Raw genomic sequence first — 24,816 nt, 5'->3', positions numbered from 1 at the left:
CTGTGTCCCCCCCTATATAACCACCGTGTCCCTATATAACCACCCTGTCCCTATATAACCACCGTGTCCCTCCCTATATAACCACCGTGTCCCTCCCTATATAACCACTGTGTCCCTCCCTATATAACCACTGTGTCCCTCCCTATATAACCACTGTGTCCCTCCCTATTTAACCACCGTGTCCCTATATAACCAGTGTGTCCCTCCCTATATAACCACTGTGTCCCTCCCTACTTAACCACTGTGTCCCTCCCTATATAACCACCGTGTCCCTCCCTATATAACCACAGTGTCCCTCCCTATATAACCACCGTGACCCTCCCTATATAACCACAGTGTCCCTCCCTATATAACCACCGTGACCCTCCCTATATAACCACTGTGTCCCTCCCTATATAACCACTGTGTCCCCCCCTATATAACCACCGTGTCCCTATATAACCACCGTGTCCCTATATAACCACCGTGTCTCTCCCTATATAACCACTGTGTCCCCCCCTATATAACCACCGTGTCCCTATATAACCACCCTGTCCCTATATAACCACCGTGTCCCTCCCTATATAACCACCGTGTCCCTCCCTATATAACCACTGTGTCCCTCCCTATATAACCACTGTGTCCCTCCCTATATAACCACTGTGTCCCTCCCTATTTAACCACCGTGTCCCTATATAACCAGTGTGTCCCTCCCTATATAACCACTGTGTCCCTCCCTACTTAACCACTGTGTCCCTCCCTATATAACCACCGTGTCCCTCCCTATATAACCACAGTGTCCCTCCCTATATAACCACCGTGACCCTCCCTATATAACCACAGTGTCCCTCCCTATATAACCACCGTGACCCTCCCTATATAACCACTGTGTCCCTCCCTATATAACCACTGTGTCCCCCCCTATATAACCACCGTGTCCCTATATAACCACCGTGTCCCTCCCTATAAAACCACTGTGTCCCTCCCTATATAACCACTGTGTCCCTCCCTATATAACCACTGTGTCCCTCCCTATTTAACCACCGTGTCCCTATATAACCAGTGTGTCCCTCCCTATATAACCACCGTGTCCCTCCCTATATAACCACTGTGTCCCTCCCTATTTAACCACAGTGTCCCTCCCTATATAACCACCGTGACCCTCCCTATATAACCACTGTGTCCCTCCCTATATAACCACTGTGTCCCTCCCTATATAACCACTGTGTCCCTCCCTGTATAACTACCGTGTTAACCAAAGAGTAACCCCTTCTGCAAATTACACTAAAACCCCAAAACTTGAATCATGCTAAGAGGTTCAGAATCCTTCATCTACCTCAATAAAAGATGTCTCTCTCGTTTAACTATCATTATACTGCAACTCTCCCATCAGGACTTAATGGCTGGTTTAACTGTCATTATACTGCAACTCTCCCATCAGGACTTAATGGCTGGTTTACTGTCATTATACTGCAACTCTCCCATCAGGATCAATGGCTAGTTTATTGTCATCATTATACTGCAACTCTCCCATCAGGATCAATGGCTGGTTTACTGTCATTATACCTCAACTCTCCCATCAGGATCAATGGCTGGTTTACTGTCATCATTATACTGCAACTCTCCCATCAGGATCAATGGCTGGTTTACTGTCATCATTATACTGCAACTCTCCCATCAGGATCAATGGCTGGTTTACTGTCATCATTATACTGCAACTCTCCCATCAGGATCAATGGCTGGTTTACTGTCATCATTATACTGCAACTCTCCCATCAGGATCAATGGCTGGTTTACTGTCATCATTATACTGCAACTCTCCCATCAGGATCAATGGCTGGTTTACTGTCATCATTATACTGCAACTCTCCCATCAGGACTTAATGGCTGGTTTACTGTCATTATACTGCAACTCTCCCATCAGGATCAATGGCTGGTTTACTGTCATCATTATACTGCAACTCTCCCATCAGGATCAATAGCTGGTTTACTATCATTATACTGCAACTCTCCCATCAGGATCAATGGCTGGTTTACTGTCATTATACTGCAACTCTCCCATCAGGATCAATGGCTGGTTTACTGTCATTATACCTCAACTCTCCCATCAGGATCAATGGCTGGTTTACTGTCATCATTATACTGCAACTCTCCCATCAGGATCAATGGCTGGTTTACTGTCATTATACCTCAACTCTCCCATCAGGATCAATGGCTGGTTTACTGTCATCATTATACTGCAACTCTCCCATCAGGATCAATGGCTGGTTTACTATCATTATACTGCAACTCTCCCATCAGGATCAATGGCTGGTTTACTGTCATTATACTGCAACTCTCCCATCAGGATCAATGGCTGGTTTACTGTCATTATACCTCAACTCTCCCATCAGGATCAATGGCTGGTTTACTGTCATCATTATACTGCAACTCTCCCATCAGGACTTAATGGCTGGTTTACTGTCATTATACTGCAACTCTCCCATCAGGATCAATGGCTGGTTTACTGTCATCATTATACTGCAACTCTCCCATCAGGATCAATGGCTGGTTTACTGTCATTATTATACTGCAACTCTCCCATCAGGATCAATGGCTGGTTTACTGTCATTATACTGCAACTCTCCCATCAGGATCAATGGCTGGTTTACTGTCATCATTATACTGCAACTCTCCCATCAGGATCAATGGCTGGTTTACTGTCATCATTATACTGCAACTCTCCCATCAGGACTTAATGGCTGGTTTACTGTCATTATACTGCAACTCTCCCATCAGGATCAATGGCTGGTTTACTGTCATCATTATACTGCAACTCTCCCATCAGGATCAATAGCTGGTTTACTATCATTATACTGCAACTCTCCCATCAGGATCAATGGCTGGTTTACTGTCATTATACTGCAACTCTCCCATCAGGATCAATGGCTGGTTTACTGTCATTATACCTCAACTCTCCCATCAGGATCAATGGCTGGTTTACTGTCATCATTATACTGCAACTCTCCCATCAGGATCAATGGCTGGTTTACTGTCATTATACCTCAACTCTCCCATCAGGATCAATGGCTGGTTTACTGTCATCATTATACTGCAACTCTCCCATCAGGATCAATGGCTGGTTTACTATCATTATACTGCAACTCTCCCATCAGGATCAATGGCTGGTTTACTGTCATTATACTGCAACTCTCCCATCAGGATCAATGGCTGGTTTACTGTCATTATACCTCAACTCTCCCATCAGGATCAATGGCTGGTTTACTGTCATCATTATACTGCAACTCTCCCATCAGGACTTAATGGCTGGTTTACTGTCATTATACTGCAACTCTCCCATCAGGATCAATGGCTGGTTTACTGTCATCATTATACTGCAACTCTCCCATCAGGATCAATGGCTGGTTTACTGTCATCATTATACTGCAACTCTCCCATCAGGATCAATGGCTGGTTTACTGTCATTATACTGCAACTCTCCCATCAGGATCAATGGCTGGTTTACTGTCATCATTATACTGCAACTCTCCCATCAGGATCAATGGCTGGTTTACTGTCATCATTATACTGCAACTCTCCCATCAGGATCAATGGCTGGTTTACTGTCATCATTATACTGCAACTCTCCCATCAGGATCAATGGCTGGTTTACTGTCATCATTATACTGCAACTCTCCCATCAGGATCAATGGCTGGTTTACTGTCATTATACCTCAACTCTCCCATCAGGATCAATGGCTGGTTTACTGTCATCATTATACTGCAACTCTCCCATCAGGATCAATGGCTGGTTTACTGTCATTATACTGCAACTCTCCCATCAGGACTTAATGGCTGGTTAGAGAATGGTTTTAACCCCCACTGGTGTGATATTAGTGATGTTAGTGCAGTTACACTGGATGTTCAGTAGAGAGCAGGGGTTTCCTGTTGTTTGTACTCTTATAGTTTCATTATCCTTCATCAGACAGCGAGAGTTTATTGAAAGCACTGAGACACACCGTAACATCCAATGCTAGTGGGTCTAAATGCTCGACATACTGCCAACTGTACTATAAAATTCTTCCTTCTGTGTTCGTTGAAGAGATCTGTGTGAGAGATACAGTATGAGAGAGGTGTCATTTAAATGGCTAGTGCAGTGAAAAACAAAAATTTCTATTCGGTTTTTAATTATATTTCCACACTCCGAAATGGTGAAAATTATGATAATGCTCTTTTTGTGTAAAAGCTGTTTGAAAAAACAGATTTCAGCCTGTTCAGATGGGTTGGAACTTTGAGCTTAGTTCATGATGTCATCCTATCAACCAATCAAGGCTGTGTGTATAAATTTATTCATATTTGTGAATATGAATAACACCCACACGTTCGGACTGATCATTCCCAGGGCCAAAGGAGGCTCAGGGAAATAAATTCTACAAATATATTTTGGAGTTATTTTGATGAAATAAACACAGTTATTCATTAGACGTACACTGATGATTTAAAAAGTCTAAATATAAAGACTGTACGAGGGCTTTAAGATATGATCGTATCTCCCTCTGCCAGCCTATATTACAGAGTAACTGTGATGATGATAATGATGGGAATGACGTTGATGATGATGATGATGAAGATAATGAGGTTGATAATGATCATACTGACAACAATAATGATGCTAATCTCGAAGATAATTATGACGATAATGATCATGACGAAGATAATGACGATGATAATGATGACAATATTGATGTTGATGGGGCAGATAATTATGATGATGTCATCTACATTTTAGCTCACGCCCTCAGACAAGACCATGGAGTTCCACAGAGATTTCCGTATCCGCCACTACGCTGGAGACGTCACGTGAGTCACATGCTTTCTTACCTATGCTTTTACCTCATTCATTTACTATAATCTCAAATACTATAATGTCATTTACCATAATCTCATTTACTATAATCTCATTTACCATAATCTCATTTACTATAATCTAATTTACTATAATCTCATTTACTATAATCTCATTTACTATAATCTAATTTACTATAATCTCAATTACTATAATCTCATTTACTATAATCTCATTTACCATAATCTCATTTGCTATAATCTAATTTACTATAATCTCAAAAAAAGTAGCCAACCCAGTACCAGTTCCTAGTGCGTTGGCTATCACTGTTGGCATAAGTATTTCAGGACCTAAATTTAAAAAGTGTGCTGACCTCAATTTTAGAAATAGCAGGACATAGTCTTTCTGAGGAAGACAGAGGGGAAGGGAGGGCGGGAGAGAGAGACGAGGGAGTAGACCAGACTGTTATCCAGTACCAGGGTCTTCCATTGGCTGACAATGTGTGTTTATCCAGTACCAGGGTCTTCCATTGGCTAACACTGTGGTTTTGCAGGATCTATTTTGCCGTCAAGTTTAGGGAGAGAGGGAGGGAGAGAGAAGACTATTTCCCCTCAGAAATAGTCATGTAGCTCAGCCTCGACCAGTAGTAATGAGTCAGGGAATCCAGGTTGAGATAATGTCCAACACATCCGTCATGAATCAGGTCATGCTTAGTTTACGTTCGTCCATCCGTCATCAATTAGGTCATGCTTAGTTTACGTTCATCCATCCGTCACCAATTAGGTCATGCTTAGTTTACGTTCATCCATCCGTCATCAATTAGGTCGTGCTTAGTTTACGTTCATCCATCCGTCACCAATTAGGTCATGCTTAGTTTACGTTCATCCATCCGTCATCAATTAGGTCATGCTTAGTTTACGTTCATCCATCCGTCATCAATTAGGTCCTGCTTAGTTTACGTTCATCCATCCGTCATCAATTAGGTCCTGCTTAGTTTACGTTCATCCATCCGTCACCAATTAGGTCATGCTTAGTTTACGTTCATCCATCCGTCACCAATTAGGTCATGCTTAGTTTACGTTCATCCATTCGTCATCAATTAGGTCCTGCTTAGTTTACGTTCATCCATCCGTCATCAATTAGGTCATGCTTAGTTTATGTTCATCCATCCGTCATCAATTAGGTCCTGCTTAGTTTACGTTCATCCATCCGTCACCAATTAGGTCCTGCTTAGTTTATGTTCATCCATCCGTCACCAATTAGGTCCTGCTTAGTTTACGTTCGTCCATCCGTCATCAATTAGGTCCTGCTTAGTTTATGTTCATCCATCCGTCACCAATTAGGTCATGCTTAGTTTACGTTCATCCATCCGTCATCAATTAGGTCCTGCTTAGTTTACGTTCATCCATCCGTCATCAATTAGGTCATGCTTAGTTTACGTTCGTCCATCCGTCATCAATTAGGTCCTGCTTAGTTTACGTTCATCCATCCGTCACCAATTAGGTCGTGCTTAGTTTACGTTCATCCATCCGTCATCACTTAGGTCATGCTTAGTTTATGTTCATCCATCCATCATATGTTTAAATGAATGATTAGAATACTCCACCCTGAAACCATATAATTGTATGAAATTGAGTAGTCAGTGAAATTATATATCTGTGAGTGTAGTTTTAGTCAGAATTAGGGTATATCTTTATAGTATCTTAAACACATGACTGTCTGAGCAAAATTAGGTGTCGACCTGACTAGAGATTTGGGAGAGGACAGGAAGTACGTCTCAAGGTCCCAAGGTCTCCCTAATCTCTGTCGGCTGGGTAGTGAGACAGTATGTGCGTAGGATACCTACTGTTTGTGTGTGAAAGTACGTGTGTAAGGAGCTAGTATAAAGTGAATGGTTTTGTACAACGAACCAGAGCTCTCGTGAATAAGCATTTTGACTATTTTAGCTTGGCCTCTGTCTGTTTTATTCAAACAGTATCTTACAAATTCTGGGTTGCAGACCGAGTAGTTTAATTGAATTGGGTTATGAACATCGAGAACATAATTCTCGTGACAGTCATCAATTAGGTCATGCTTAGTTTCTGTTCGTCCATCCGTCATCAATTAGGTCATGCTTAGTTTACGTTCATCCATCTGTCATCAATTAGGACATGCTTAGTTTACGTTCATCCATCTGTCATCAATTAGGTCATGCTTAGTTTACGTTCGTCCATCCGTCATCCCACTCCCCTCCCCATCCCACCTCCTACTCATGCTAAATATACCCTGCCATGTCCCAGTCACCCCCCCCCCCCCCCCCCCCCAATCCCGTGCCCTCCCCCAGGTCTGACCTACTTTGTCCCTCCCACGGCAATGTCTAGGGTTTACCGAGAATGGTGCGACAAACAAGAAAACACACAGTCAGTTGATGAGAGAGGTCAAAGGAGAATGGCAAGAACGGTGCAAGCTAACAGGCAGGAGGCATCTTTGGGATGAGATGGAACGAGCTGTTCGCAGCATGAATGTAGGACCGTCCGATCCGCAGCAACTGTGTGACGCCATGCCGCCAGCACTGTGTTCTCTCTAGAGAGGTTCCTGGAATCTGGTTAGGTGGTTTTGAGACACACACACACACACACACACACACACACACACACACACACACACATACACACACACACACACAAGCAAATCAGCCTCCATCAGCCTCAGGAATACATCTGTCATACTAACACTTCATCTGCCTCTCTGTCCAGATGTGACAGACAGGGAGAGACAGACAGGCACAGTACCATGCCGGAGCCGTGTGTGTGTGTTTGAGGGTTAAGCCTGTCACATCTGGGGCTCTAATCCAGTGAAACAGCATGTCATTTTATGTAATCAGGTTGCGCCATGCATCCATATTTTAAGTTAGTTTATTCCTAACTAGTCCCCACACAGTTGTGTCAAATATCGTGGTGCGTGGTTCAACTCACTCTGTCAAAACACAATGTTCTCCTGTTTCTCAAATGTAAGCCCTTGAAATGTGTCAGTTTGCCAAGTTTACAATCCTACTATGTGCTGGGACTATCATTCTAAGCTTGTGCCTGAAGTCTCCCTCACTCATTTGAGAGAGAAGTGTTACATCTGTGTAGAAGGGATGGTGCTGGCAATGTAGTATACATTGACCAGAGCCCTATGGGGCAGTGTTAGTGCACTACTTTTGACCAGAGCCCTATGGGGCTGTGTTAGTGCACTACTTTTGACCAGAGCCCTATGGGGCTGTGTTAGTGCACTACTTTTGACCAGAGCCCTATGGGGCAGTGTTAGTGCACTACTTTTGACCAGATCCCAATGGGGCAGTGTTAGTGCACTACTTTTGACCAGAGCCCTATGGGGCTGTGTTAGTGCACTACTTTTGACCAGATCCCAATGGGGTAGTGTTAGTGCACTACTTCTGACCAGATCCCTATGGGGCAGTGTTAGGGCTCTGGTCAAAAGCAGTGCACTATGGGGCAGTAGTCGTGCACTACATAGAGACGCAGGCATAGTCTACCGTTAGGTGAGGGGACATGATAACTAATGAGGACCTCTTCAATAGCCACTCTCATGTACTGTTTCTGTGTTACTTATGGTTGTGTCATGACTCATGTACTGTAGTGTTTTTAACTCACCACTTCAGTAAGTTCTGTTGTAGGGGCCTCGAGTACATTTTAGCCTGTTTCCGTTTTTATTACCTCCCTTTGTCGCTCTCTGGCTCTATCTCTCTGGCTCTACCTCTCTGTCTCTATCTCTCTGGCTCTATCTCTCTGTCTCACACTCTCCTGGCTCTATCTCACTGGCTCTATCTCTCTGGCTCTATCTCTCTGGCTCTATCTCTCTGGCTCGCGCTCTCTCTGGCTCGCGCTCTCTCTGGCTCTATCTCTCTGGCTCTATCTCTGTGGCTCTATCTCTCTGGCTCGCTATCTCTCTTGCTCTATCTCTCTGGCTCTATCAATCTGGCTCTATCTCTCTGGCTCGCGCTCTCTCTGGCTCTATCTCTTTGGCTCGCGCTCTCTCTGGCTCTATCTCTCTGGCTCTATCTCTCTGTCTCGCGCTCTCTCTGGCTCTATCTCTCTGGCTCGCGCTCTCTCTGGCTCTATATCTCTGGCTCTATCTCTCTGGCTCGCGCTCTCTCTGGCTCTATCTCTCTGGCTCTATCTCTCTGGCTCGCACTCTCTCTGGCTCTATCTCTCTGGCTCGCGCTGTCTCTGGCTCTATCTCTCTGGCTCGCGCTCTCTCTGGCTCTATCTCTCTGGCTCGCGCTCTCTCTGGCTCGCGCTCTCTCTGGCTCTATCTCTCTGGCTCTATCTCTCTGGCTCGCACTTTCTCTGGCTCTATCTCTCTGGCTCTATCTCTCTGGCTCGCGCTCTCTCTGGCTCTATCTCTCTGGCTCTATCTCTCTGGCTCGCACTCTCTCTGGCTCTACCTCTCTGGCTCTATCTCTCTGGCTCTGGCTCTATCTCTCTGGCTCTATCTCTCTGGCTCGCACTCTCCTGGCTCTATCTCTCTGGCTCTACCTCTCTGGCTCTATCGCTCTGGCTCTATCTCTCTGGCTCTATCTCTCTGGCTCTATCTCTCTGGCTCTGGCTCTATCTCTCTGTCTCTATCTCTCTGGCTCTATCTCTCTGTCTCACACTCTCCTGGCTCTATCTCTCTGGCTCTATCTCTCTGTCTCACACTCTCCTGGCTCTATCACTCTGGCTCTATCTCTCTGGCTCTATCTCTCTGGCTCTATCTCTCTGGCTTGCGCTCTCTCTGGCTTGCGCTCTCTCTGGCTCTATCTCTCTGGCTCTATCTCTCTGGCTCTATCTCTCTGGCTCTATCTCTCTGGCTCTATCTCTCTGGCTCGCTATCTCTCTTGCTCTATCTCTCTGGATCTATCTCTCTGGATCTATCAATCTGGCTCTATCTCTCTGGCTCTATCTCTCTGTCTCACACTCTCCTGGCTCTATCACTCTGGCTCTATCTCTCTGGCTCTATCTCTCTGGCTCTATCTCTCTGGCTTGCGCTCTCTCTGGCTTGCGCTCTCTCTGGCTCTATCTCTCTGGCTCTATCTCTCTGGCTCTATCTCTCTGGCTCTATCTCTCTGGCTCGCTATCTCTCTGGCTCGCTATCTCTCTTGCTCTATCAATCTGGCTCTATCTCTCTGGCTCTATCTCTCTGTCTCACACTCTCCTGGCTCTATCTCTCTGGCTCTATCTCTCTGGCTCTATCTCTCTGGCTCTATCTCTCTGGCTCGCGCTCTCTCTGGCTCGCGCTCTCTCTGGCTCTATCTCTCTGGCTCTATCTCTCTGGCTCTATCTCTCTGGCTCGCTATCTCTCTTGCTCTATCTCTCTGGCTCTATCAATCTGGCTCTATCTCTCTGGCTCGCGCTCTCTCTGGCTCTATCTCTTTGGCTCGCGCTCTCTCTGGCTCTATCTCTCTGGCTCTATCTCTCTGTCTCGCGCTCTCTCTGGCTCTATCTCTCTGGCTCGCGCTCTCTCTGGCTCTATATCTCTGGCTCTATCTCTCTGGCTCGCGCTCTCTCTGGCTCTATCTCTCTGGCTCTATCTCTCTGGCTCGCGCTCTCTCTGGCTCTATCTCTCTGGCTCGCACTTTCTTTAGCTCTATCTCTCTGGCTCTATCTCTCTGGCTCGCGCTCTCTCTGGCTCTATCTCTCTGGCTCTATCTCTCTGGCTCGCACTCTCTCTGGCTCTATCTCTCTGGCTCTACCTCTCTGGCTCTATCTCTCTGGCTCTGGCTCTATCTCTCTGGCTCTATCTCTCTGGCTCGCACTCTCCTGGCTCTATCTCTCTGGCTCTATCTCTCTGGCTCTATCTCTCTGGCTCTATCTCTCTGGCTCTACCTCTCTGGCTCTATCGCTCTGGCTCTATCTCTCTGGCTCTATCTCTCTGGCTCTATCTCTCTGGCTCTGGCTCTATCTCTCTGTCTCTATCTCTCTGTCTCTATCTCTCTGTCTCACACTCTCCTGGCTCTATCTCTCTGGCTCTATCTCTCTGGCTCTATCTTTCTGGCTCTATCTCTCTGGCTCGCGCTCTCTCTGGCTTGCGCTCTCTCTGGCTCTATCTCTCTGGCTCTATCTCTCTGGCTCTATCTCTCTGGCTCTATCTCTCTGGCTCGCTATCTCTCTTGCTCTATCTCTCTGGCTCTATCAATCTGGCTCTATCTCTCTGGATCTATCAATCTGGCTCTATCTCTCTGGCTCTATCTCTCTGTCTCACACTCTCCTGGCTCTATCTCTCTGGCTCTATCTCTCTGGCTCTATCTCTCTGGCTCTATCTCTCTGGCTCGCGCTCTCTCTGGCTCGCGCTCTCTCTGGCTCTATCTCTCTGGCTCTATCTCTCTGGCTCTATCTCTCTGGCTCGCTATCTCTCTTGCTCTATCTCTCTGGCTCTATCAATCTGGCTCTATCTCTCTGGCTCGAGCTCTCTCTGGCTCTATCTCTTTGGCTCGCGCTCTCTCTGGCTCTATCTCTCTGGCTCTATCTCTCTGTCTCGCGCTCTCTCTGGCTCTATCTCTCTGGCTCGCGCTCTCTCTGGCTCTATATCTCTGGCTCTATCTCTCTGGCTCGCGCTCTCTCTGGCTCTATCTCTCTGGCTCTATCTCTCTGGCTCGCGCTCTCTCTGGCTCTATCTCTCTGGCTCGCACTTTCTTTAGCTCTATCTCTCTGCCTCTATCTCTCTGGCTCGCGCTCTCTCTGGCTCTATCTCTCTGGCTCTATCTCTCTGGCTCGCACTCTCTCTGGCTCTATCTCTCTGGCTCTACCTCTCTGGCTCTATCTCTCTGGCTCTGGCTCTATCTCTCTGGCTCGCACTCTCCTGGCTCTATCTCTCTGGCTCTATCTCTCTGGCTCTATCTCTCTGGCTCTATCTCTCTGGCTCTACCTCTCTGGCTCTATCGCTCTGGCTCTATCTCTCTGGCTCTATCTCTCTGGCTCTATCTCTCTGGCTCTGGCTCTATCTCTCTGTCTCTATCTCTCTGTCTCTATCTCTCTGTCTCTATCTCTCTGTCTCACACTCTCCTGGCTCTATCTCTCTGGCTCTATCTCTCTGGCTCTACCTCTCTGGCTCTATCGCTCTGGCTCTATCTCTCTGGCTCTATCTCTCTGGCTCTATCTCTCTGGCTCTGGCTCTATCTCTCTGTCTCTATCTCTCTGTCTCTATCTCTCTGTCTCACACTCTCCTGGCTCTATCTCTCTGGCTCTATCTCTCTGGCTCTATCTTTCTGGCTCTATCTCTCTGGCTCGCGCTCTCTCTGGCTTGCGCTCTCTCTGGCTCTATATCTCTGGCTCTATCTCTCTGGCTCTATCTCTCTGGCGCTATCTCTCTGGCTCGCTATCTCTCTTGCTCTATCTCTCTGGCTCTATCAATCTGGCTCTATCTCTCTGGCTCTATCTCTCTGGCTCTATCTCTCTGGCTCGCGCTCTCTCTGGCTCTATCTCTCTGGCTCTATCTCTCTGGCTCGCACTCTCTCTGGCTCTATCTCTCTGGCTCGCGCTCTCTCTGGCTCTATCTCTCTGGCTCGCGCTCTCTCTGGCTCTATCTCTCTGGCTCTATCTCTCTGGCTCGCGCTCTCTCTGGCTCTATCTCTCTGGCTCTATCTCTCTGGCTCGCGCTTTCTCTGGCTCTATCTCTCTGGCTCTATCTCTCTGGCTCGCGCTCTCTCTGGCTCTATCTCTCTGGCTCTATCTCTCTGGCTCGCACTCTCTCTGGCTCTATCTCTCTGGCTCGCGCTCTCTCTGACTCTATCTCTCTGGCTCTATCTCTCTGGCTCGCGCTCTCTCTGGCTCTATCTCTATCTCTCTGGTTCTATCTCTCTGGCTCTATCTCTCTGGCTCTATCTCTCTGGCTCGCGCTCTCTCTCTCACTCTATTTCTCTCACTCTTACATCTCTCTCTCTCTATCTATTTCAGGTACTCCGTCGAGGGCTTTTTGGACAAGAACAAGGACCCCCTCTTCCAAGATTTCAAGAGGCTCATGTTTAACAGGTGTCAAATGCAGTGCCTCGTTCACACACACACACACGCACACACTTTACAAAATTAGAAACTCCTTGACAGCTCGGGAAATTAATTCCTCCTCTCCTCTCCTCTCCTCTCCTCTCCTCTCCTCTCCTCTCCTCTCCTCTCCTCTCCTCTCCTCTCCTCTCCTCTCCTCTCCTCTCCTCTCCTCTCCTCTCCTCACCTCACCTCTCCTCTCCTTCCTACTTAATCCTGTTTTTTCAGTACTCTCTCCTGTCTTTCGTTCAGCTGTTCAAACCCCCTTTTCACTATTTTGAGCCTGTGTTCGTTCTGATAACCTCCCTCCATCTCTATATCTCTGTATCTATGTATCTCTTCACATCTCTCTCACCACCCCCCCACACTCTCTCTCTCTGTTCTCTCGTGCTGTAGTTCCAACCCTGTGATGAAGGAGATGTGGCCTGATGGTCAGCTGAGCATCACAGAGGTCACCAAGCGACCCCTGACAGCAGCCACCCTCTTCAAGAACTCCATTGTGGCCCTAGTGGAAAAACTGAGCTGCAAGGTTGGTGCTGCTTGGTTACTCAATGGTTGGTTTCTGGTTGAAATAAACCAAACAAACACAAGGGCAATTCTTCAGTAGCGAGATACTTGGTGTTCTTCTGGGCTTTCACCATCGGATTTTGGTGAAATAAAAAAAAACTCTCCTCCAAACTTTTCGGGTGAAAGAAGACATATCCTTGTTGCTAGGCAACGGAAGGAACATCAAGTCCACCGGAGGCGATTCTTTGTCTGCGTGTGTTTTTACCCTCCTCCATCACTCTCCATGGTTTTCATTGACCTAGTTCTAAATAATAATATGAGCTTTACCTCTCTCTCTCCGGACATTGTGGACTAGCCACACCTGTGACTCTAACAGCTGGCCAAATCAACCGGCTCCTAGAAATATGGATAACGTTTATGTGTCAGACAAGATAAAACAATGTCTGTTTTTGAGAGGTCAATCAGATGCTGACAACCTTTCAGGGATTATGATGGAGAGAGAATGTGTGTGTAAGTGAATGGGACCACATAATAAAGTGCCCTTTGTGTTGGGAGCTAGAGTTAGTTCTGTAGGGCATTAATCCCTGTCTGTCTGTCTGTCTGTCTGTCTGTCTGTCTGTCTGTCTGTCTGTCTGTCTGTCTGTCTGTCTGTCTGTCTGTCTGTCTGTCTGTCTGTCTGTCTGTCTGTCTGTCTGTCTGTCTGTCTGTCTGTGCTCAGAGCAGTAGAAGAGAGGGAAGCAACACAACACACACATACATACACGCACACACAGACTGAGACTTTATGACATTTTCTGCTGTTTTTTGGGATGTCCTGCTCTTGTAGCGATGCCTGTCTGTGTGTCGCTGGACTGGGCTGGTACCCTGGGGGGGTACAAGGGTACCCCCCCAGGTACCCTGGTACTTGATGACGGATTTACGAACGTAAACTAAGCATGACCTAAGTGATGACGGATGGACGAACGTAAACTAAGCATGACCTAAGTGATGACGGATGGACGAACGTAAACTAAGCATGACCTAATTGATGACGGATGGATGAACGTAAACTAAGCAGGACCTAATTGATGACAGATGGATGAACGTAAACTAAGCAGGACCTAATTGATGACGGATGGACGAACGTAAACTAAGCAGGACCTAATTGATGACGGATGGATGAACGTAAACTAAGCAGGACCTAAGTGATGACGGATGGATGAACGTAAACTAAGCAGGACCTAAGTGATGACGGATGGACGAACGTAAACTAAGCAGGACCTAAGTGATGACGGATGGATGAACGTAAACTAAGCAGGACCTAAGTGATGACGGATGGACGAACGTAAACTAAGCAGGACCTAAGTGATGACGGATGGACGAACGTAAACTAAGCAGGACCTAAGTGATGACGGATGGACGAACGTAAACTAAGCAGGACCTAAGTGATGACGGATGGACGGACGTAAACTAAGCAGGACCTAAGTGATGACGGATGGATGAACGTAAACTAAGCAGGACCTAAGTGATCAGCTTTTGAAGATGTGTTGGACATTATGTCAACCTGGATTCCCTGACTCATGTGCTTGGATTCCAGGAAGAGAAGCTGCTGCCTTGGCAACAGCAAATGGGGATGAATAATAAATACAAATACAAAAATCAGGCAAATAACAGAACACTTAAAAACAGAGAAAACAGATAATGGTTGCCTCTCAAATGGCCCCCTGTTCCCATAGGGCTCTGGTACAACGTGGTGCACTACATAGGAAATAGGGTGTAATTTGGGTCATAACCACTGTCTGTGCACTAAAAGCTTTAGTATTATAATATGACATTTTCAAAGTTGAATAGTTTCTCACTGTATCACAGTCACTGTGAGTTTGGCAGAGCTAGAGTTTAATGATGCATTGATATTCTAATAGATAGATGTTGCTTGGGATGTATTTCTGCATAATTTCACAAGGCATATGGAGTCTTCTATGGCATGGTTATGCACCTCTGAGTACAGTACAGTCTGATCTCTAGAAAGTTGTCTACCCGAGCCAACTAGTCTCTCTCCTGTCTGACACTCAATTGCTTTTGGACTTGTCTATTTGTGAGTGTGGAAGCGCCGTCCCGAGTAGAGTATAATATAACATATCATATTATGACTGTTAAGGGGAGATACCTAGTCAGTTGTACAACGGAATGCCTTCAACGACAATGTGTCTTCCACATTTAACCCGACCCCTCTGAATCAGAGAGGTGTGTGTGTGTGTGTGTGTGGGGGGGGGGGGGGCTGCCTTAATTGACATCTGGGGAGCAGTTGTTGTTGGGGGATAACTACCTTGCTCAATCAAATCAAATCAAATCAAATGTATTTATATAGCCCTTCGTACGTCAGCTGATATCTCAAAGTGCTGTACAGAAACCCAGCCTAAAACCCCCAAACAGCAAGCAATGCAGGTGTAGAAGCACGGTGGCTCGGAAAAATTCCCTAGAAAGGCAAAAACCATGAAGAAACCTATTATATCAATGATAGATATTTTCCACCTTGCTGGTTCAGGGATTCGAACCAGCAACCTTTCAGTTACTGCCCCAACACTCTTAACTACTGGCTACCTACCAATATTACATTATGTACACTATATGACCACCGTACGACTGTTCCACCACTCTGTGTGTTGCAGGAGCCGTACTACGTTCGCTGTATTAAGCCAAATGATATAAAGTCTCCCGCGCTGTTTGACGATGCCCGCTGCCAACACCAGGTGGCGTACCTGGGCCTGCTGGAGAACGTCAGAGTGCGGAGAGCAGGGTTCGCCTGCCGCCAAGCCTACACACGCTTCCTACAGAGGTCAGAGGTCATGCATATCCTGAGGTCAGAGGTCATTGGGATGAAAGCATTACGTTAACAATGAGTCATTCTTCTGGAATTAAAGTCGATGTCCACGAATGCAATGACATTCGGACATGTTATGTGAATAACAAGCTTTGTATGACTGTCTGTGTTCTAACCATGTGTATAATGGAATGGTTTGAATCTGTCCAATGTCGATTCCTAGCCTGAGTGCCTGTCTGTTTGTGCTATCATACCAACTCCTTGTCACTCGTTGTCATGCCAATAAGCATTGTAGTTGGTAAAAGCACAGATCTTGAGACTACACTACTCCAATCCTATATTATGTCAAAAACACAACTTCCTGTATCACAAAGTCTTCTTCTCCCCTCCTGTGTGGCCTGTAGGTATAAGATGACCTGTGAGAACACCTGGCCCAACCACCTGATGGGAACAGACAGGGAGGCAGTGGAGGCTATTGTCACGCAGCATGGTTTCCAGGATGACGTCGCGTATGGACATACCATGCTGTTTGTGCGAACGCCAAAGTCTCTCTTCACCCTGGAGCAGGAGAGAGCCGCTCTCGTCCCTGTCCTGGTGCTCTTCCTACAGAAGGTAATCTCTTCTAACGGCCCGAGGCTGTGGTGATGCTAGAAGTCTAGATTACAACCTGGCTCGTGTTCAGTAGAGACAAAGCAGGAGAACATTTTCTGAAGCAAAGGATGTAATACCTCTTCTGGATCTGTCCAGTGAGAAAGCTCATTTTCATTTTCTGTTTCAAATGTTTTCTTCTGTTTGTTCCTACTGAACAAACCCTTGTTCTCAGTGACTCTACAGTTAATACTATGGCTTTTATCCTGGATTTTAAGCTACTTAGATGAGAATGTCCTTTTTCCTGTTTGCAGCTAGTCCTAATTAAAACCCCATCGACAGTTTGCCGTCACAATCTGAACCACACAGCAGCAGCCTCCTACTAAGACCTCTCTGCCTTTCATTTGTCTTCAGCTCGACAATGATTTGGGTCCCAGTCATAGGTCGAATCCCAAATGGCACACAATTCCCTATCTAGTGCGCTACTTTTGAGTAAGTAGTGCGCTATGTAGGGAATATGGTGCCATTTTGGACGAAACCATATTCTACCCAATGTGATTAATTAATCTGCCTAGTCAAGTGGAGAAAGCTCTGATTTCAATAACTGGGATAATGAATGCAATCAGAACCATCATTACATAACATTTAATTTATCATTTTTTTCTCCTCTTCTTTCTCTGCAATTGTGAAATAAATACCCTGCTTTTCTCTCTGTGACCCACTCCAGGGATTGAGTCCCAAATAACACCCTATTCCCTATATGGTGCACTATTTTTTTTTACCAGAGCCATATAGTTCAGTACACTACTGTATATAGGGAATAGGTTGCCTTTTGGGAAGAGATTCATCCGGGTCAATCTGCAGCCGAGGCGCTTCTCTAAGTGGAAAAGAAGCCCTGACGGTCTCTGGAAAGACTTCGATTTTTCCCAAATGGCACCCTATTACCTATATAGTCCACTACTTTTGACCAGAACCCATAGTGCACTATACATGGAATAGGGTGCCATTTGGGCCCCTGAAGTGTTGACTGCTAATCTGCCTGACACCCTTCTTTCTCCCTAGTGACTCATGTACTGTAGTGTTTTTGAGTGTCTTGACTCATGTACTGTAGTGTTTTTGAGTGTCTTGACTCATGTACTGTAGTGTTTTTGAGTGTCTTGACTCATGTACTGTAGTGTTTTTGAGTGTCTTGACTCATGTACTGTAGTGTTTTTGAGTGTCTTGACTCATGTACTGTAGTGTTTTTGAGTGTCTTGACTGATGTACTGTCGTGTTTTTGAGTGTCTTGACTGATGTACTGTCGTGTTTTTGAGTGTCTTGACTCATGTACTGTAGTGTTTTTGAGTGTCTTGACTCATGTACTGTAGTGTTTTTGAGTGTCTTGACTCATGTAGTGTAGTGTTGTTGAGTGTCTTGACTCATGTACTGTAGTGTTTTTGAGTGTCTTGACTCTTGTACTGTAGTGTTTTTGAGTGTCTTGACTCATGTACTGTAGTTTTTTTGTGTCTTGACTCATGTACTGTAGTGTTTTTGAGTATCTTGACTCATGTACTGTAGTGTTTTTGAGTATCTTGACTCATGTACTGTAGTGTTTTTGAGTATCTTGACTCATGTACTGTAGTGTTTTTGAGTATCTTGACTCATGTACTGTAGTGTTTTTGAGTATCTTGACTCATTTACTGTAGTTTTTTTGTGTCTTGACTCATGTACTGTAGTGTTTTTGAGTATCTTGACTCATGTACTGTAGTGTTTTTGAGTATCTTGACTCTTGTACTGTAGTGTTTTTAGCACCTTTTTCTCAACTCACCACTTCAATATGATAGCTTGTGAGGGGGACCTCTTGTACATTTGAACATGTTTCCATTCTATAACCTCCCTCCCTCCCTCCCTCCCTCCCTCCCTCCCTCCACCAGGTGTGGCGCGGGGCGCTGGCGAGGATGCGTTGCCGGCGGATGCGCGCCATCTTTGCCATCATGGGCTGCTACAAGCGTTACAAGGTCAAGGTCCACTTCTGGGAGGTGGAGCGACGCTTCGCCAGCGTGTGCAGCATGGCTGACTATGGGAAAAGCGTGGAGTGGCCCACACCACCAGCAGCCCTCACACAATTCCACAGCATCACGCAGAAGCTGCACCGCAGGTCAGTCAGTCCCCATGGTAACCCCCACACAGATAAATAGAATGTGCCGAAGCTGAGTGTGTAATGTACAGTGTCCATTTTATATACATCAGTACTGTGTGTCTTAAAACAATTTCCCCCTTGGGACATCAAAGTTCATCCTAACTACAGTAAGAGAGGCTGTCATTGGTGTGTGTGTGTGTACTTGTGCGTGCTTGCGTGTGTGTGTGCGCGTGTGTGTGTGTGTGTGTGTGTACTTGTGCGTGCTTGCGTGTGTGTGTGCGCGTGTGTGTGTGTGTGTGTGTGTACTTGTGTGTGCGCGTGTGTGTGTGTGCGCGTGTGTGTGTGTGTGTGTGTGTGTGTACTTGTGCGTGTGTGTGTGCGCGTGTGTGTGTGTGTGTGTGTGTGTGTGTGTGTGTGTGTGTGTGTGTGTGTGTGTACTTGTGCGTGCTTGCGTGTGTGTGTGCGTGTGTGTGTGTGTGTGTGTGTGTGTGTGTGTGTGTGTGTGTGTGTGTGTGTGTGCGCGTGTGTGTGTGTGTGTGTGTGTGTGTGTGTGTGTGTGTGTGTGTGTGTGTGTGTGTGTGTGTGTGTGTGTGTGTGTGTGTGTGTGTGTACTTGTGCGTGCTTGCGTGTGTGTGTGCGCGTGTGTGTGTGTGTGTGTGTGTACTTGTGTGTGCGCGTGTGTGTGTGTGCGCGTGTGTGTGTGTGTGTGTGTGTGTACTTGTGCGTGTGTGTGTGTGTGCGCGTGTGTGTGTGTGTGTGTGTGTGTGTGTGTGTGTGTGTACTTGTGCGTGCTTGCGTGTGTGTGTGCGCGTGTGTGTGTGTGTGTGTGTGTGTGTGTGTGTGTGTGTGTGTGTGTGTGTGTATGTGTGTGTGCGTGTGTGTGTGTGTGTGTGTGTGTGTGTGTGTGTGTGTGTGTGTGTGTGTGTGTGTGTGTGTGTGTGCGTGTGTGTGCGCGTGTGTGTGTGTGTGTGTGTGTGTGTGTGTGTGTGTGTGTGTGTGTGTGTGTGTGTGTGTGTGTGTGTGTGTGTGTGTGTGTGTGTGTGTGTGTGTGTGTGTGTGTGTGTGTGTGTGTGTGTGCGCGCGTGCGTGCGTGCGTGCGTGCGTGTGTGTGTGTGTGTGTGTGTGCGCGTGTGTGTGGAAGGAGTCTGCGTTTACGTTTTGTCATACTTCTTCACTATAGACAGATACAAAACATCAGACCATCTTTATATACCATATACACGGGCCTCCGGGAAGTATTCAGACACCTTGACTTTTTCCATATTTTGTTCCATTACAGCTTTATTCTAAAATTGATTAAATAAGAAAAAATACTCAGCAATCTAAGACATGATACCCCATAATGACAAAGTGAAAAAAGTTTTTAAGACATTTTCAAAAACAGAAATACCTTATTTACATTGATATTCAGAACCTTTGCTGTGAGTTTAGAAATTGAGCTCAGGTGCATCCTGTTTCCACTGATCATCCTTGAGATGTTTCTACAATATGATTGGAGTCCACCTGGGGGTCAATTAAATTGATTGGACATGATTTGGAAAGGCACACATCTGTCTATATAAGGTACCACAGTTGACAAAAACCAAGCCATGAGGTTAAAGGAATTGTACATAGAGCTCTGAGACAGGATTGTGTCGAGGCACAGACCTGGGGAAGGGTACCAAAAAATGTGGGCAGCATTGAAGGTCCCCAAGAACACAATGGCTTCCATCATTCCTAAATGGAAGAAGTTAGGAACCACCAACACTTTTCCTAGAGCTGGCCGACTGGCCAAACTGAGCAATCGGGGGATAAGGGCCTTGGTCAGGGAGGTGACCAAGAACCCCATGGTCACTCTGAAAGAGCTTCAGAGTTCCTCTGTGTAGATGGGAGAACCTTCCAGAAGGACAACCAACTCTGCAGCACTTCTCCAAATCAGGCATTTATGGTAGTGGCCAGACGGAAGCCACCCTGCTTGGAGTTTGCCAGAAGGGAAACAAGGTTCTCTGGTCTGGTGAAACCAAGATGGAACTCTTTGGCCTGAATGCCAAGTGTCACGTCTGGAGGAAACCTCAAATCATCCCTACGGTGAAGCATGGCGGTGGCAGCATCATGCTGTGGGGATGTTTTTCAGCAGCAGGGACTGAGGATCTGTAGAGAATTTTATATTTCATTTTTTCATTTTTAATACATTTACAAACATTTCTAAAAACCTGTTTTTGCTTTGTCATTATGGGGTACTGTGATGTCATTATGGGGTATTGTGATGTCATTATGGGGTATTGTGATGTCATTATGGGGTATTGTGATGTCATTATGGGGTACTGTGTGTAGACTGATGAGGAACATTTTTTATTTAATCAATTTTAGAATAAGCCTGTAACATAACAAAATGTGGAAAAAGTCAAGGGGTCTGAATACACTGTATATAGACAATCTTTATATATAAACATATATTTTATTTCATTTAACTAGGCAAGTCCGTTATGAACAAATTCTTATTTACATTGACGGTCTACCCCGGCATAACCCAAACACGGACGACGCTGGGCCAATTGTGCTCCGCCCTATGGAGCTCCCAATCATTGCCGGTTGTGATACAGCTCTGAATCTAACCAAGGTCTGTAGTGATGCCTCTAGCACTGAGATGCAGTCCGGTAGACCGCTGCGCCACCCGGGAGCCCAATATATATATATATATATATATATATATATATAGATCATCTTTGTAGAATTCAAAAGGTACTCACATAAACCATGAAAAGGAATAACCTAAATAAATTTTCTCTGCAACATCTTTGATATATTCTGTGTTTTACATTGTTTGTCCCAAGATGGCGTGCGAGGCAGATAGTGAAGAACATCCCACCGTCTGACATGGGGGAGATACGGGCCAAGGTGGCTGCTCTGGGGGCCCTGAATGGGGAGAGGAAGGACTGGGGCTGTGGTCGATCCTGGGAGAGAGACTACCTGGCTAATGTGAGTCACTCACACAGCACGGCCATGTATGTTCAGTACTTTCACTCAGTTTCAAAAATATTGTTTGGCCCTCCTACATGAGGGACAAAATTCTAATCAGACTTCTCACATAAGATTACTTTCAACCCTCAAGCCTTGTTTATGTCATTTTAGTCATTGTCTTGATTGGTCTAAAATCCTGATGAATGGAATGAGTATCTACTGTATGTCACATAAACTGAAGAGGTAAACTTTCACCAAATCTAGAGCGCATGTTGAAACAACAACACAACACCATACACACACTCACCCTGACCCAGACCAGTATACAGTACATCATAAGGGGAGACACAATGACATCATTCCGGAAGCATCCATCGCAGGCAAGAAGGAACGCGTGTGATGAACCACAAAGCCATCAGATTGTGGTTGGCTGAGTCAAAAGCAGTCACAATCAGTCCCATTCTAATGGGTCTCACTCACGACTCGTTAAAGGGTTAACACAATTACGTTTGGTCGTTGGAGCCATGGCAGACCCCTCTGGGTACCGTGACAACGGCTGGTCATGTTAATCAGTCAATGAGGCAGTCAGTTGGTCTTCTAGTGGCTTGTGACTAGGGTTGCGTACCAAATGGCACCCTATTCCCTAAATAGTGCACTACTTTTGACCAGAGTCCAATGGGTCCTAGTCAAAAGTAGTGCACTATATAGGGAATAGGGTACCATTTGAGACGTATCCTAGAACCTTATTCAACCCTCTTCTGCCCCCCCCCCCCCCCCCTCCACCCTCCTCCCATGTCATATCCTGAGCCAACAAAGGCTTAACTGTGTATGATCCATCTCAAACGTCCCAATCTCCTGCTTTCAATTATCTACACCTCTATCTCATCATCTCATTGACCCTTGCATCAGGTCAAGCTGAGTCTATCATGGTCAATCCATTGGTTTACACTTCAGACGATTCAACACATCCATATTCCAGACATACTTGTACATTCACTATATACAGGGCATTCGGGAAAGTATTTAGACCCCTTGACTTTTTCCACATTTTGTTACGTTACAGTCTTATTAAAATAAAATACAATCCTCAATCTACACACAATACCCCATATTGAAAAAGCAAAAACAGGTTTATTTACAAATAATAAATAATGGGCGGTTCTCTCTTGGCAGGTTTGTTTTGGTGCCAAATTCTTTCCATTTTTTAATAGTGGATTTAATGGTGCTCTGTGGGATGTTCAGTTCCTGATATATTGTTTTATAACCCAACCCTGATCTGTACTTCTCCACAACTTTGTCCCTGATCTGTTTGGAGAGCTCCTTGGTTTTCATGATGCCACTTGCTTGGTGGTGCCCCTTGCTTAGTGTTGTAGCAGACTCTGGGGCCTTTCAGAACAGGTGTGTGTGTACATATATATATGTACACACACACACACCTGTCTGAAAGGCCCCCATATATATATATATATATACTGAGATCATGTGACAAATAATTTGACACTTAGATTGCACACAGGTGTACTTTATTTAACTAACTATGTGACTTCTGAAGGTAATTGGTTGCACCAGATCTTATTGAGGGGCTTCATAGCAAAGGGGGTGAATACATAATGTATGCACGCACCACTTTTCAGTTTTTTATCTTGTAACTTTTTTTTAAGTAATTTTTTTTCACTTCACCAATTTGGACTACTTTGTGTTTGTCCATTCCATGAAATCCAAATAAAAATAAATTTAAGTTACAGGTTGTTATGCAACAAAATAGGAAAAACTTGGCACACCTGTATTTAGGGAGTTTCTCCAATTCTTCTCTGCAGATCCTCTCAAGCTCTGTCGGGTTGGATGGCGAGCGTTGCTGCACAGCTATTTTCATGTCTCTTCAGAGATGTTTGATCAGTTTCAATTCCGGGCTCTGGCTGGATCACTTAAGGACATTCAGAGACTTGTTCCTAAGCCACTGCTGCGTTGTCTTGGCTGTATGCTTAGGGTCATTGTCCTGTTGGAAGATGAACCTTCGCCCCAGTCTGAGGTTCTGAGTGTTCTGGAGCAGGTTTTTATCAAGGATCTCTCTGTACTTTTCTCCATTCATCTTTCACTCGATCCTGACTAGTCTTCCAGTCCCTGCCTCTGAAAAACATCCCCACAGCATGATGCTGCAACCGCCATGCTTCACCAGGTTTCCAAGTTTCCTCCAGATGTAATGCTTGGCATTCAGGCCAAGAGTTCAATGCTGGTTTCATCAGACCAGAGAATCTTGTTTCTTATGGTCAGAGTCTTTAGGTGCCTTTTGGCAAACTCCAAGCGAGCTGTCATGTGTCGTTTACTAAAGAGGGGCTTCCGTCTGGCCACTCTACCATAAAGGCCTGATTGGTGGAGTGCTACAGAGACGGTTGTTCTTCTAGGAGATTCTCCCATCGCCACAGAGGAACTCTGGAGCTCTGTCAGTGTGACCAAGGCCCTTCTCCCCCAATTTCTCAGTTTGGACGGGTGGCCAGCTCTAGGAAGAGTCTTGGTGGTTCCAGTTCTTTCATTTAAGTATGATGGAGACCTCTGTGTTCTTGGGGACCTTCAATGCTGCAGAATTATTTTGGTAACCTTCCCCTGATCTGTGCCTAGACACAATACTGTCTCGGATCTCATCGGACAGTTCCTTCAACCTCATGGCTTGGTTTTTGCTCTGACATGCACTGTCAACTGTGGGACCATAAATAGACAGGTGTGTGTCTTTCCAAATCATGTCCAGTCAATTGAATTTACCACTGGTGGACTCCAATTAAGTTGTAGAAACATCTCAAGAATGATCAATGGAAACAGGATGCACCTGAGCTCAATTTCAAGTTTCATAGCAAAGGGTCTGAATACTTATGTAAATAAGTTATTTCTGGCCTTTATTTTTAATATATTTGCTAAAATTTCTAAAAACCTGTTTTTACTTTGTCATTATGGGGTATTGTGTATAGATTTATGAGGTAATTGTTTTATTTAATCTATTTTAGAATAAGGCTGTAACGTAACAAAATGTGGAAAAAGTCAAAGGGTCTGAATACTTTCCCAATGCACC

General features: G+C 45.5%; 1 protein-coding gene across 1 annotated transcript in view; it reads left to right on the top strand.

Moving 5' to 3' along the window:
• The window catches only part of LOC110496890 (unconventional myosin-Ig-like), an 86,960-nt gene that overhangs the window by 25,646 nt on the left and 36,498 nt on the right, over positions 1–24,816 (top strand). Inside the window, exons 12-18 of the mRNA XM_036953558.1 lie at positions 4,748–4,818; positions 12,718–12,792; positions 13,198–13,330; positions 15,957–16,123; positions 16,513–16,720; positions 18,610–18,833; positions 21,629–21,773. Coding sequence (XP_036809453.1) covers positions 4,748–4,818; positions 12,718–12,792; positions 13,198–13,330; positions 15,957–16,123; positions 16,513–16,720; positions 18,610–18,833; positions 21,629–21,773 — 1,023 coding nt within the window. The remainder of the gene's footprint in view (positions 1–4,747; positions 4,819–12,717; positions 12,793–13,197; positions 13,331–15,956; positions 16,124–16,512; positions 16,721–18,609; positions 18,834–21,628; positions 21,774–24,816) is intronic.

Source organism: Oncorhynchus mykiss, chromosome 18 (assembly GCF_013265735.2).
Source record: "Oncorhynchus mykiss isolate Arlee chromosome 18, USDA_OmykA_1.1, whole genome shotgun sequence".
NCBI classification, from domain to species: Eukaryota; Metazoa; Chordata; class Actinopteri; order Salmoniformes; family Salmonidae; genus Oncorhynchus; species Oncorhynchus mykiss.
This window is presented reverse-complemented; position numbering and strand designations above follow the sequence as displayed.